Source organism: Anarrhichthys ocellatus, unplaced genomic scaffold (genome assembly GCF_004355925.1).
Source record: "Anarrhichthys ocellatus isolate YVR2014 unplaced genomic scaffold, GSC_Weel_1.0 scaffold15, whole genome shotgun sequence".
Taxonomy (NCBI): domain Eukaryota; kingdom Metazoa; phylum Chordata; class Actinopteri; order Perciformes; family Anarhichadidae; genus Anarrhichthys; species Anarrhichthys ocellatus.
Window position 1 is genome coordinate 7,314,501 of NW_022280045.1, and position 15,084 is coordinate 7,329,584.

General features: G+C 42.5%; 1 protein-coding gene across 6 annotated transcripts in view; it reads left to right on the forward strand.

Moving 5' to 3' along the window:
* st3gal3b (ST3 beta-galactoside alpha-2,3-sialyltransferase 3b) overlaps window positions 1-15,084 on the forward strand; it is a 43,690-nt gene that overhangs the window by 19,093 nt on the left and 9,513 nt on the right. For all 6 annotated transcript variants that reach the window (XM_031854561.1, XM_031854562.1, XM_031854559.1 and 3 more), the window contains 4 exons: window positions 1,145-1,239; window positions 5,462-5,525; window positions 5,619-5,714; window positions 5,957-6,143. In XM_031854561.1, the coding sequence (XP_031710421.1) occupies window positions 1,145-1,239; window positions 5,462-5,525; window positions 5,619-5,714; window positions 5,957-6,143 (442 nt within the window). The remainder of the gene's footprint in view (window positions 1-1,144; window positions 1,240-5,461; window positions 5,526-5,618; window positions 5,715-5,956; window positions 6,144-15,084) is intronic.

Consider the following 15,084-nt stretch of genomic DNA (forward strand, 5'->3'; position numbering starts at 1 on the left):
CCCTCCCCGTGTGTGTGTGTGTGTGTGTGTGTGTGTGTGTGTGTGTGTGTGTGTGTGTGTGTGAGAGAGAGAGAGACACAGCCAGCCGCCCCTCAGCAAGATGCAATGGTTATGTTGCAGGTGGTCTGGTTTCTGCTAATCTCTGTAACTGTCTTCTTGCACAAACAAAATAATACACACCAGTTCAATATATATCTCTCCAAGGCGCCTGTGTGTGTGTGTGTGTGTGTGTGTGTTTCCTGATTGATTATTTTAGGTTTGACACGGAAACACATGGCGCTCCATGCATGTTAACGTCAGAAAAGAGACAACAGAAGCGGCTGTCTCTCCCCTCCCTCCCCAGTTTGACAGCAGGTCATAAAAACACACATTCATCGTGGAGCCACACTTACAGAAGTGGCACGTAGCCCAGCACTCGGGTCGCGGGCGTTACTAAGAGGAAATGGCTTCTTTTGATTTTAGAGCTGCAATTAATCACAGTGGGACACACTCATACAGGCACACATGATAAGGAAGAGGCAATGCTGGGGGTAGCGGTTCACAGGGGATTAAGAACACTGTTTCAATATCAAACTCAGTACGTTTTTGATTGGGGAAGAATGACCTGCTTCTCGCTGTCTGTTCTGTCTTGGGCAAAGACAACTATTTCGTACTTAAGGCGTAACCAACTTTTTACACACTGATTCGGTTCATTTGAGGAAAAGCAGTCTGGCATGAGTGTATTGTCCCAGCAGAAGTATCACAACTGTAAGTCAGCTGTGATGTGGGCCTGGGTGGAGAGGTTATGTTGATGGGTTATGCACTGCAGCCGCCTTCTGTCTCGCTCCCTGCCTCTCCGTTTTTATTACCCACTTAGATTTTAGCTTCCTTGCTAATGTGTGTGCAGTCTTTGCTTGGGAGCCTTTAGCAGGGGAGGAGGTGGGGATGCTGTTCGATTAATGTCTGTGGAACAAGTGATTTTGTTCATCTATTTGTGGCTTAAACTTTGCCCAGGTCATCAACCCTACTGTCCCACGTGGAGCAGGGATTTCTGGAAGCCATAGCGTCTCTCTATGGAGAGGAAAAAAAGGTCCGGTGGGGGAATTCACAACAAAATAAATAACTTATCTTTCTCCTTCCGTTTCTTTCCTTTGTCTCGTTGCAGGTTCATGAAACTAGCACCCATGTTTCTTGATCGGAACTTCAAACGTTTGGCAAAAGTCAGCAATTACCTGCCTCCATTTGGATTCAAAACACAAGGTAAGAACAGCTCATTCTATCCGTTGTCTTCCACGAGCGACATCTACTGTACATTTCCTGAACAATGTAGTCGAGGATGACGTACATAAAAACATAACTTCTAATCATATTTTTGATCTGATGTGCAGACATGTTGGTTAAAGCCAGCACTGTTCTTAGTGCGGCTGTATCTCCGAGGTTTAGATGCTGTGTGGGAGCTCGTAGGGCCTGCATGTTACAGTTGTTACTGCTTGCAGTGCTTTCTCAGAATACCAAGCTCAGATGTGTGTTTTCTAATATTGCCCAGATGATTTACAGTTTTGGTCTAATTTTCCAATTGACACGTCAAAAAAGGTGATGAGATAAAAAGTAAGGTCTGCCAAACTTCTTCCCTTCATCAGCTGGCTCCTCATACTGTTATCTACATCAGTGATGTAACTTGTGAGACTCCTCAACAAACAGTTGACACTGAATTGTCATTTTGTTGCTCCATTGTGAGTTGCTGAAATGGATCAAAGATGTGGACTCATAGGTATGAAACCAAGCTAGTTATTTTGTCCAAATACCTGCTCTCTTTAAACTCTCATCAGTTTGCCTCTGATGGTTGAGCACTGGATAATGCCAATGTCCTGCCACTTTGCACTCTCCATCATTTGGTGGTGGCTGGTGTTTTTGGCAGAATATGGGCAGGTTTATTACTCTGCCTTGTCCTGAGTTGAGAGAAAGTGAGATGGGTAATCCATCACAGCTTACATTTAGTCACCGTTAGCCTTTGCCATGATTTGCCAAAGTTTTGGATTACTTTTGAAAACCCCTGCTGTCCAACATTAGAAATTCCGGAAGCAATGTCTAAATAAAAGCCTTTTTAATGCAAGAAATTAAACTTTGCATCATCCATGCTTTGCTGCTGTTCGTCTTTTGGGTAAGAATGGGTTTCATTAGCTGGTTCCATTTTGGATCCGGATCCTGGTTGGCATAATACTTGATAGATTTGTTCAGCAAATTTCTTATCAAACCTTTTATAGCAAAGACCAATGGAAAACGTATAGGCAGCTGGTACATTCATTTGTTAATGGTTCAAATGATGGTTTACATAGTTCTCTAGTTAATGTGCTTTCTGCAACTGATCGGCTCACCTGGTTTTCAGCCTCAAGCTCAGAGTTCTAACCTTCTGAGTTCATAACCCTCTTTTTGTACCATGCCCATAGGTCAGAATGTATGCATATATTGTAGTCATTGTATTTACAGTGTAGGCACTGCAGGCTTCTGTGTTTGTCATAATAATAACTTCATCAGTGATATTCATTTGTTGTGATATGAATTCTATCTTGGGACCAGGGAACTCGTATGTCTCCCAACACTCCAACTTTAATGTTTCCACTCACAGTGCTTGTACTTGTTCCCTGACCTTAACACACTCCAGCACTTCAGATATCAAACTAGAACACAATGCCATGGGAAATGAAGAGATAACATTAAGCTGGCTTCAATGACATGCTCTGCCACATATTTTCCAATACTTAAAAGTAGAAGGTACAGTGAATGTTACCTTTGTCCTCTGGCAGGTTCTCCGCTGTCATACGAACACACACACACACACACACACACACACACACACACACACACACACAGTCTCAGTTGCCATCAAAAGAGCACTCCCTGTGTGAGTGTTACACCTGGTTTCTGTTTTCTCAATGGACTGCAATGGCAGTCGGGTTTCCTTTTTAGTGGTACTCATGTGGAGAGATGATACGTGTGGATCTTGAATAGAACGCCACAAAGGATTCCAAATTGGGAACATGGAGTGGTGGTGGAGGTATCTTCGGCACACATCAACCACAGTCGAGAACAGTAAAGCTGTGTTGATTCGGTCTGAGAGGAAAAACAAACTAGTGTTGAGTAAAAGCCTATGTTTTGCATCAACTGTATATAAATTGAAATATATCAAAATGTGCATCACAGATATTGACATTAATTTAGTGCAGTGCAGATTGCACTGATGTTTAATTCACTTTGATTGTGAATATTGTTGCATCAACATAACCAGACTTATGATGTTTACACAAGCTCTGCCTCAGTCATGTGATCACACTGTTGATGTGGTTCACTGCTCTATCTTCTCTGTAACGTGAGACAAGAGCAGGTGCACAAGAGTATGAATACATAAAAAATAATGTCAACGAAGAGTCTTGCAAAAACACGGTAAAGCTTTTGACGATAGTGTGTTGAACCTCTTGAAGTGTGATTTGTAGGACTATTTGCAAGTGAAGTTGTGCCCTTGTCAGCTGATTCAGAAGAGACATTTGGTTTTCTGTGCAGATATTTGTTTTCATCTCACTTGCTCACCACCTGAAGACACACACACACACACACACACCCCGTTATGCAACTTGAAATATGGTTAGGACGAACATGATTCAGCCAAAAGGACATAGCACACTGGTGCCAAAAGATTTTCAGTCTTCAACAATGAAATAAAGATGATCTGTGTTTCAGGATTGTTCAGTTATCAACATCCTTGATAAATTAGTCATTGTACTTTGATCAATCGGATAACAACTTTTAACCTTTTTTTCTATGGATACACTCATCATATGATTCATTATTATTGTTTAGACTACACGCTTCCCAACAATGGGTCTGTGATTATGTGTTAGGCGATGCTTCCGACCTACCTCAAGTGTTACCAGTAAAGATTTTTGTCATTTCAAGAGTTCCACGTTGGACCAATGTCTGAACCTACAGCCATTCGTCTTTAGCTCTACCACGAGACATACTTAGCTGAAATGTTTACCCCGGGTACTTATAATAATCAGCTTCCATGTCGTCCTCTGGAAGAGAGTCCTGCCCATTGTGATTTTTCACTTCTCACCCGCTTGGATCCAGGTGTGGTCCTCGGCCTCGTGTTTATGCTGCTCGGGGTGATGCTTGACGCCAGACATCGACACCACATCCAAACAATGGGCTGTTGCTCTGCTCTCCTCTCCTCGACAGGTTAATCATTAGGGTCGTTAGCCAGGGCGAATGGGGCTGTAACATGTCTCACAAACTGCTTTGAGGCCCCGGTCTAAACCCTCTTGCTCTCACTCTCCCTTTACTCTCGCTGTTTCTCTTGGCCCCTTTTTTAAGAGTATGTGCTATATGGCCATTCGATTAAGTGAACTGGAGAGGGCAATGAAAATGCCTCTCATTCTTTAACAATGTGACGCAGCGGGGACTTTTTTCAGGTGGGATGCAAATAAAGCAAAGATGATTAACTGCCATTATTAAATCCAAGTAGTCCTTCTATGGTGCTTCCTGCATTACTACGAATGTAACGTGGATCATAGATAGTAACAGCTGTAATGGAATCGGCACATTTAGAATGTCATGGTTATGAATTATGTATGAGCGAAGTATGAGAGGCCTACAAATGGTCAGGGGAAGAGAGAAATGCAGGTAATATCTAATGCAGGGAGCATGACTCCAGCAGAATGCTCCTCAGAACATGGCAGGAATGTGCGCTATGGCTAAACATCCCCATTTCTCACCCTGCGATCGGAAGGGTGCTGGCCACGCAGGGAGACGAGCTCAACATCGCCCACTTAACCAGGAGAATGTGCTTGTTTGAAAACAGCATTCCTCTCTGAGTGCTTTTATGGGAGAGTTTCTACACACACACACACACACGCATACCATCCGGAACGCTGTATGTCTGTTTCTCCCAGATTCACTTCTCAAGAACACAGCAGCTTTTTTCTCTCCATAATCCCATCATTGCTATTCCTGAGGACCGATTGGTCACTCCTTATCTGCGACTGAATAAACGGAGAGAGGTGTTCTCTTCTCCCAACGGTCTTAAGACCACCTAGATTGCTGTATCTCTAGTGGTATGTCCAAGTCCTTGGCAGTTTGTTTGTCTTTTTAAAGGAGCAATTCCCTCAGTTTCACATTTTCGAATATTTCATTTCCATTTTTAGCTGACATCACCTCATCTGTGATTTTCAACTGCCCCAGTGACGGACCCTGACGATTGTTTTCTGACCGAGAATTGACACTAGTTGTATTTATCCAGTCTCCCATTCATTGCCAAGAAAGCAATTATCCACCCATGTATAAATAAATAAACTGCTGTGGGCAATAAAATAACCTACACAAGTATTTACAACTAGTACGGTCATGTAAGACGTGCTGTGTGCGTGACAAATTAATGTAATCTCAATTGTCCCCTCATGATGGTTATTTCTTTGTTTCGTCTCTGCAGAGAGAATCATAGACATCATTTTAACTGCCATGAAAAATTATGGACTTGGATTGGAACTGGACAGGTAATTGTTGCTACTCACCCACATCAACGGGTGTTCCTGTTTTGTCTATTCAATCACTTCCTAATGTCACTAACGGACCCTTCTGCCCTGTAGTCTCGGCTGTAAAAGATGCATCATTGTGGGCAATGGGGGAATCCTGTTCAACAAGTCTCTGGGCTCCCGTATAGACGACTACGATGTCGTTGTGAGGTAAGATGAATGACTGAGTAATTTGTAATTTATAACCTATACAATACACAAGGAAAAACAGTACCAACAGGAAGGAAACTATACCGTTTGTGATATTTAATACATCCATATTCAAAAAACAAAAAACACCTGATTTAAGTGCATAAACGGTAGAAGATGAATCGATAATAACTTCCCAGGTGCTTAACTTCTGTGCCACAAAATTCCACTCACTTTTTTTTTTTTTTTTTTTGCGCGGGCAGGTTGAATGAAGCTCCAGTAAGAGGTTATGGCAAAGACGTGGGGACCAAAACCACCATTAGGATCACCTATCCAGAGGGAGCTATCCAGAAGCCTGACAACTATGAAAAAGATTCACTATTCGTCTTTTCCGCTTTCAAACCACTGGATTTCAAGTGGCTCAGACAGATGGTCTTCAAGGAGAAACTGGTAAGAATGCTTTTTAAATCATCGAGGAATGAAAGTGACAATCTTTACCATATGTCTCTCTCTCTCACACACACACACACACACACACACACACACACACACACACACACACACACACACACACACACACACACAGGTAAAGGAATGGCACCTCACAGCCACTGAACGACCAAATGTTTTTCATGTGCGCTTCATCAGGCTCTCTTTCTAATTTAGGATTCTTTCACATTATGCTTGTATGTGTTTCACCTTCACACACTGCAGAGCATTTCTACTTCTCTGGGTGTCTGTCTGAGGTATGCGTTTTGTTTCAGCAGAACATAGCAGTCTAACCTGTGATCACATTCTGTACATTCCTTCGTGTGGAAATGTAAAATGGCTTAGGAGTTAGGAGAACAACATGAATCTTTTACTCTGTAACGGGCATGTTTTAGATGCTTTGAATGCTTAATGTGGAAAATTCAGTTGAGAAATACCCCTCACGCATTTTTTCTTTTTCCTTTGGCAATTACTTTCTCTTTCTTCATGATATTATTGAGAGTTCCCTTCTTAACGTGGGCTCTCACATGTTCTGATGTTCCTGAACTAGTAAATATAAAGTGGAAACGGCTTTTACTGATCACGTCCATCTGGGTCAAATTGATCACTATAAGTGGATGATTATTATATCTTGAGTCTTTCATTATTTCTCATGAAGATTGCCATCTAGTCAACGTTAGTATATCTATTACAAAGTAGCAAAGTAATACAATGGACAACCTCGCTATTTATAGGCTTGCTGCAAATGCTTCTGCCTTCTCCGTCACCAAGGGCTCGTTTGAGTTGAGGTTATGCTGTTTTCTGTTTAGCTGTGTGTCACTGCAGGGTGTGCGGTGCATGCAGAGATGCTTTGCCTTTGCGCATTTTGTTTTTCATTGATTTCAATGTGCATGCAGCACCAGCCTCAGGTAGCCAGCTGGAAGGCAGATGGGTTACTGTCTGTGAGGCAATTAAGTATCAAGGAAGTAAAGCAAAACAAATAACGCTCGCCTACCACCGTTTTTAAAATGTTTTTCCATATTTTGTCACGTATTTAAGCAAATTATTTAAACGGCATTTGCATAGGAATTAATAAGCTGTTTCCACTGTGATTAATTTACACTTGACAAATCTTTTGGGTGTCCTTCAGAACAGTATGATTGTCGCGGTGGATGTGAGTTGGCCTCTTAATCGCAAGGGTCAAACTGAACGACGGAGCTGACTTTCCCTTATCTGTCTAAGTACAGAAGGCAGGCAGTCCTATTTAATGACTCCTGTGTCCTTCTTTATCCACTGACACTAAAAACGCTCTCATCAGCACTTTTCACATTGTTCTCGTTGAACAGTCTCAAGTATCTCTTTGAGATTATTTTGAGTCCATTCAACTCCAGGACAGTAAAAGCTCTTCATAGTCATTCAAATAAAGGTTGTCATATTTTAATACAGATTTTCATATTTTAAAGAACCATACTTACACGTTTTAGCACATTTACTACAAATCTTTTTTTATATATATTTATTTATATTTATTTCCAAAGAATGCAGTTTTAAAGGTGGTAAATTCCAAATTCAGAGCATTATTATAGCAGCAAACAACTACTGTCTATGTAAAGATATGGTGGAGTAATGGTCTCCTGTGCAGCAAATGTCTCCCTTTCTGTGATGTAAGCAGAGCGTCTTTGCTTTGTTAATGTAGTCGGGACGGCCGTGTGCGCATGTTAGTGCATGTGAGTCACAGTGTGTGTGCCCCACTCGCTAGCTAATCGCTGCTGCCCTGCACTGCGCCCATAACGCTGATGCACACTGTTAGCACCCTTACCTGCTAGCCGCCGTCTCAGCCATCGCCATGTTGAGAGCTGTGTGGAGTCAACTGCGTAATTATAGATATGCTCTAAATTTGGAATTTAGTGGCCTTTTAATGATTTGTAAAAAATATATTTTTTTATTTCATACAGTACTTTGGCATTATTTTATCTAAATTATGAATACGTTCCTAGGGCGCTTAAGAATCACGAAATATGTTTTAAAATAACACAAAAGGTTTAAAACTGCAAATTTTGTTAATTGAAAGACGCTGTGTGTATGTTGGAGCAAATGGGCTAAACCAGGGGTTTCCAAACAGTTAAAAAAACACTTGTAAAATCCTTAAAGATTGTACACAGGCAGAATATCTAAACTCAGTTTTACCTCTTTCTTTGTGAGGAATGTCTCTGTCTAATATGGCAGCGGAGAATTGGGGAAACCTGCCTTATTATCCAGCACAGATGTGTGACTTTGAGGGAGCCCCTGCCAGCTGGGCTTTTTACAAGGTGACATTTGTCAAAATCAAGTGAGTAAGGGAAGGGGGGAGAAAACACAAAGTGGAAAGGACAATACCATTATAATAGGGGATGGAAAGGGCATACAATGTCAAGCTGAAACGAAGTGATAGTGTGAAGTTGGATTAAAGGTTGAGAAAATAGAGGAAAGCTAGATGGAAAGGATAAAGGGAAATAGGGTAAAGGGATAATAGCTGGGGAAAAGAAAATGAGCAGTGGAAGGTAATAGTAAAGGAAAATGGAGGAAAATAGCTTGCTTGGCTAGCTGATGGCCCCTTCAGCCTTTGATAGGGCCCAGACCTCTCTGGCATGTCAGAAGGAGAGGACAGTGGAAATGGCTGCTCGCGGATAATTGATCTGGCCCCTGGCGTCCGACTCGGCCCTCTTTGATCTGCTGAGGAGGGAAGAATGTTTCTCATAGGTTCAAAATCAGGGAACATGGAAGGTCAGAGCCTTGACGATGATATGGAAGAAGAGATGGTTATTCTCTTAATTATTTTTGTATACATCTGCAATAGTTAATTTACTAACATAGAAATATACCACTGTATGTACATTTTTCCTGTGCAATTGACTCCACTTACATGTTTGCATGACATTAAGGATCATCTGAATTACAGCTTACTAGATAAACTCAGTTAATCACGTCGCTGTCAGAAAAGTCATACACCATAAATACATATGCTGATATAAAAACAACACACAAACCATTTTTAGCCTCGCTAGTAAGAATCCGAGCTGCAAGACTGGCAGTTTTGGTCAGTTGCTCAGTCAGATGGTTTAAGAACGACTGCAAGTCCCCTTCTTTATGTTGTTATAGTTATATATGCATATTATGTAGCAGGTGTCAGGTTCATTTAAATGATCATTTAGATTAACTAATTAAAATATTATAGCACTTATGTGCTGATTTAAAAGCGTGTTATTCTACACATCATGCCCATTACTCATTCTAAAGGAGTGTCATGTAGATTTGAGCACAGAAGTAGCATAAAAACGGAGACAAATGCTGGAAAAAAAAAACATGTTATCGGGCCAACAACATCTGTTTACTATGGAAAGGGGATTTTCCGTCTTAGCAACAACATGAAAGGAACTGAAGTCCCGTTAAAAGGCTGTTATCCTAGCTCCATTGTATCAGACTCACACCATGCAGTGGAAACATAAACATGAAGACGTTTGTATGTACATGTGCCTTCTGGGAACTCGGAGACATTTTCCCCCCCAAAAAGTGACGTATAGAGAATTCATTTTTTACTATTTTTCCCCCTTTATTACCAGACAACAGGTATCTAAATCAATAAAAGGCAACTTGGTTTGTGAGAGTGATCCCACATACTTTGGGATATGCAACAGGGAATCCTCACCAAGTAGCAGCAAGCACGGCTCCCTTTGCTTCATTTCCATTTTAGTCCGTCCCAGAGGGAGACGTAATGTAACTTAGGTTAGCTGTCTGTCGGGAGCCTTTACGTGTCTTGGGATTTCTTTGTGCACACTCGCAGCTGCAAGGGATGCAAAACCTTTTCACTCTCCTTCTGTGGTTATGAAAGAAAGTGTATTTTGGGTGGTGCGATGTTGTTGTGCAGCCGCAAGTGACTCATCCGGCCAGTTGTGAGAGTGCTTGAGTCTCCTGTGCTATTGTGCCCTTTTTTTTTTTTTTTTTTTTTTTTTCTTCAAATGCCTACAGCGCAGTCTTGGATGGTTGAACAGAATACAAATTAGAGAGGCGATTTCCCAATCTGTTATTTATTTCGTGTTTTGTACACTCTCACAAACACAACCTCAAAAACTCCCACTCAAACACGCACAAGTCCAGATTTGCAAACCTAACCTTAGTCCTCATCAGATCTTAGACTTGCAGCTCTCCCGCTGACTGTGTCCTGCTACAACACATACAATTACTATACTGCAGCGTCACAGGGCTTCCAACTTCCCTAATCCCTCATCACCGCAGGTCTACGTGATTACGACTCGACTTTGTCACTCCGCTGTAAAGTCCGACCCCACATACGCAGCCGCCTGGTTGATTGCCCAGTTACATGCTGTTTACAAATGTGCTCAAACACAATTTACACAATTGTCGATATTCTTGTTTTTACCTATTTGTATAGTTCTCGATTTTGCCCGCGTGCACGGCACTCGCTCACGGTTCATGCACACGCGGCCGCAGTTGTTTGTATATGCGGGGATATTTTCAAACAGAGCCGGCGAAGGATATACAGCCGGCGGTAAACAGTGGTTCGAAGGTGGAGTGCCGGTGTTCTATCTTTCCTGTTTGTTTACAGGAGCTCTCCCTGCTCTCTACAGGCCAGAGAGATCAATGATGGATGGAAACAATTTGAGCGAGAGAGGGCTTCTCCTTTTAATAGAAATGCAGCTAGGGGTTCAGAAATATCACAATATTGTGGTGAAGCCAATATTTTAAAAACATTTCACATCTCTTAGGCAAAGGCAGAAATTCAGCAAGACGTGATCAAAAGCCCATTGCTTCACATCCCTGACAAATTCCCGAATGATCTCCTTCCTGCTTGCATATTGTTTTGAAGCGCTTCCTACCGTTGATCGCTGTGTTTTTCAGTTTACAGACATGCCATTTTAACTCATTGAAGACGCACCGGAGGATAGAAATAACAGCTATATGTCTCGATTTTAAGCCCAAACATCTGTGCAGAAGCCCAAAGTAGCATGCATACGTGCATTCATAAACATTTACATACTTGTAAACATGGATTTTGAACATGATCCAAGTGACTAACATAGGGTCCGGATGTCACTGATTACCATGAGTGTTGTGTTTCAAAAGTGAGTCACCTACCTACCCTATAATGACCAACACTCAGACCTGTACTCTGGGTTCCTGTTAGTGGTGTGTTCTTCTGATGCAATGGATGTTGGGTTAATTAAGCTTTAATGCAAGTTCAGGGAACTTTGACACGTCAGAAATAGGTCATCGGAGGGATTAATTCGTTTTTTGAGTCCGATACCAACAGGCCCTGCCAGTGAGACCATGTTGAACATGCAAGTCTTCAGAGTCACAGTGCTGTCAAGTGTTGGCCGTCATGGGAGTGTGGAGACGAGGGTTTCACACACTGGACAACCTATGAGAGGCCAGGAAAAGAGAAACCACCGTGACCTCAATGAGGGCAGAGGTCTTGGTATGTGTCGAGGAAAGCAAAGGCAAATTGGCGAATGCTTCAGATTCCTGGCTAACAAAAGACCATAAAATAACCAAAGCTTTACAGAATTTTACCTCTAGGACTTTAGAAACTGCAATCCCCCCCCGCTGTGCATCTTGGCATTTACCAGCTATTTTCAACATTCTTCCTGAAATGGTTCCTCTTCTGTGGAGCACTTATGTGGAACACTGCAACTTGTAAACTCAAAGGTCTAACATGTACACAGTGCTAACGACCTCCAGAACAGCCTTAATTGTGATCGTTAGCAGTTCGGGGCTGCCGTTTTTTGTTTCTAAATTGCTTCAAGTCTGACTTCCGGAATCCAGTCCACCTCCTCTGAGTCGTCCTCTCCCCGAACATCAAAGACGGACAGATAGAGCTGACTTGTACGATGGCTGCCTGTCGAGGAAGGACGGACATCTGTGTCATTCCAGCCGTATTATGAGATTATTCTGGAGAACACATGAGAATAGGTCAAAACTTTGAAATCCGGTGTAAAATGTATCTGGTGACAAGATTGTCTGGCTGTATTACATGTGGCCGACAGAGCGCCGTGTTTGTTTACACTGAAGGGCTTTAAAGCCACCTGTAGTAACCCAGCAGATGTGAAACGTTTTGTTCTTTCCTCTCGTGTTACAGTTCTGTTCAGTGCTCCACTTTTCACTCTGTCCCATCTGCTTCACTCAATGCATAGAAAACATTTTAGTTTGAAGGTGAGTTAAGTTTCATTGGCCACACTGAAAACCATAAACACAAGGCTGGATGATAAGTCCAGGCTCTAAACCAAGCTGTTTCTTATTTAGGCATTTTACAGTTGTGGAGTGTAACTGTTTTTTTTCAGTTGTCTGCAACTGTAAAGGATGCATGTCCTCATGTTATACCCAGCCTAATTTAAGTCCCCACCACCACTAGCCCATCGTTCCTTTCTTAAATTTTAAGTGGTTTTCATTTGCATTTTTTAGCTTGCTGTACTTTTTCCACTTTAGCATTCCTGTCATTGTTGTTCTTTACTATATACTCTCAGTCCACATCACTCTTTCCATCGGTTTGGTCCCTCGCTTGTCTTGGCTCACAGTGGGTCTTGTCCTCGCCCTCTGACATTGTCTTGCTCTGATCCTGTGCTTTAAGCTCCTTAGGTGATGGTTTGTGTAGCTGTGATTTTCCTACAGCTGTGAAATCGCAAGACAAATATACTTAGCCCTTGCAAAGCTTCTGTTGTAACTGACAACACTGACGGAGTGCTTTTATGGTATTGGTGTGCTCTCAGTGATGCATTAACCTCATTTCGCATCAAATCCACTTGGGAAGCAAAGCAATGAAATAGACATTTTCTATGTTACCCATACTCCCATCACATGTTTTCATTAGTTTGAGGTTTGAATGGTTCTCTAATTACATCATCTTGTTCTGTCCTCTTCTTGGTCTCTTGGCAATGGTTTAATGTCACCCGACTGGAGAATTAGCACCACCAGCTGTTCGTGACGCACCCCAACTCCTAATATTCACATAACAATGGCGGATGGAAATGCGCTTTATTTCCCGTTTTTCTCTTTAGGCTAAATTTGAATGGAAACTTGAGTAATGTCAACACAAGTGGAATTGTAACATCTCTGCTTACTTTCCTCTGACTTGAGTGATGTCGACCTCTCTACGGTATATCTCCTTGCATTGCAAACAATTAACTCTCCCGGGTCAAGGTTGTTTTAACAGGTGCTTTATTGGCGCACACGGCCTTGCGCGCTCACTTAAATCTAATAATCCAGACCAATTTATCCATAAAGCTGTCGTAGGAGAAGGGAAACAGCCATTTCCTCTCTCCATAGTCCAGCAACAGCCCAAACACCAAAGCCCCACACTTCTGTTCACCTTAGTTAGAGTGTGTGTGTGTGTGTGTGTGTGTGTGTGTGTGTGTGTGTGTGTGTGTGTGTGTGTGTGTGTGTGCGCGTGCGTGCGCATCCTCTGCAGCTTCCTGTTCTCTTATGGTCAAATGCCACTGGCTCAACAGTGTTTCTCTTGACAAACTAATACACACTCATGTAGCGTTTAGGGATCAGTCCGCAGTGGAAGCCACATCCTGTTCCCAGGAGGCTATTTGCTTTAAGCTTTGAGTACTACTTGTTACTTTGAAAAAAGAGTTCCACTGTTGCTCATAATGTCTAAGTCCGTTTTAACCTTTATTTAAAACTAGATGATGCTTCTTATTAAAACTCACCGTGACACTCTACAGCTCCTCTGGAGTAGTTTGAGAGCTAAATGAGGATGGGGTGTTATCATTAACTTTCCCTCCTCTGTCCAAATCCTAACGGGTGGAGGTTTGAGTTGGTGACCTTTTTAATGTAAGCAACTTCCCACATTCCTAAACTCATAAGAGTGCCCACAACCCTCCTCACTCCTGACAGGCCTGAATCCTTACATACTAATTGCTCTTATATTTCTCCAAACCACCTGTTCTTTGCCAGTTGTCTGAATATCTTCAAAGAGATCCCCGCCCCGTGACATTTGTGTCTACCTACATGTCGGGTCATTGCTGTGTAAAGCGAGGGGCGTGTGTTGTGTGTGTCATTAGCTTCTCTCCTTCCTAGAATAAAGGGGAAAAAATGCACCACTTTCTTTTATTCGGCGTGTACACAGACGCGCACACATCCAAACAGCGCGGCCAAATAGATTCTTGGCAAACACAAGCTGTGTTGACAGGAGAGATGAGCTGCTGTTCCTGTCGCAGCTTGCCGAAGGCACAGAGCCGGGCCCACGTTCAAAAAGAGCCGCCACTGTTGAAGCCACAAAGCCGGCGGACTTGTTGCTACTGCCTCTGCCAACACACACAAACACACGCACGCACAGTCGTGCATTGCTGTATCAAAGGGCGGCTGGGCTGATGCTTGACTATTTGAACAGGTGATTCCCATTTGCATCTGCTGACCGTATTGGCTTCATGCCTTTTAGGAAGAGTCAATCACACACTGCTAGTTGGTAGCACATTCAGTTAGTTTACCATTGGAAGTGATGCTGTACAGGGGACAGATTTGTTGGTTTGATTGTGACAATTACAGTAGCATGATGTAGATACCATACTTTTTAAGGGGAACTTTTTTTATGAGTTTGAGTCTCCTAATACTTGGTGGATGTTCTGGTAAGACTTAGCTGAACAAGTGCATTTCATCAGAGTTGCATAATTATATCGGGATGGCTCAGACGACCTGTCTGACAGGTTGCCCTCATGAATGATAATGATTCCTGTGTGACATAAGACCGGAGGTGTCGCAGAGCACCCTCAGGTCAAGGTGTGATTTGAACCATTTCCTTTCAAATGCCATATTACACCATGGATGTTTGATAGGGAGACAACATCAGCAGATACTTAATGTATAGGGAGTTACCATGCATTCTTTGGGGGGGGTGGGGTGGGTGGTTGGGGGTGGGTGGGTGGGG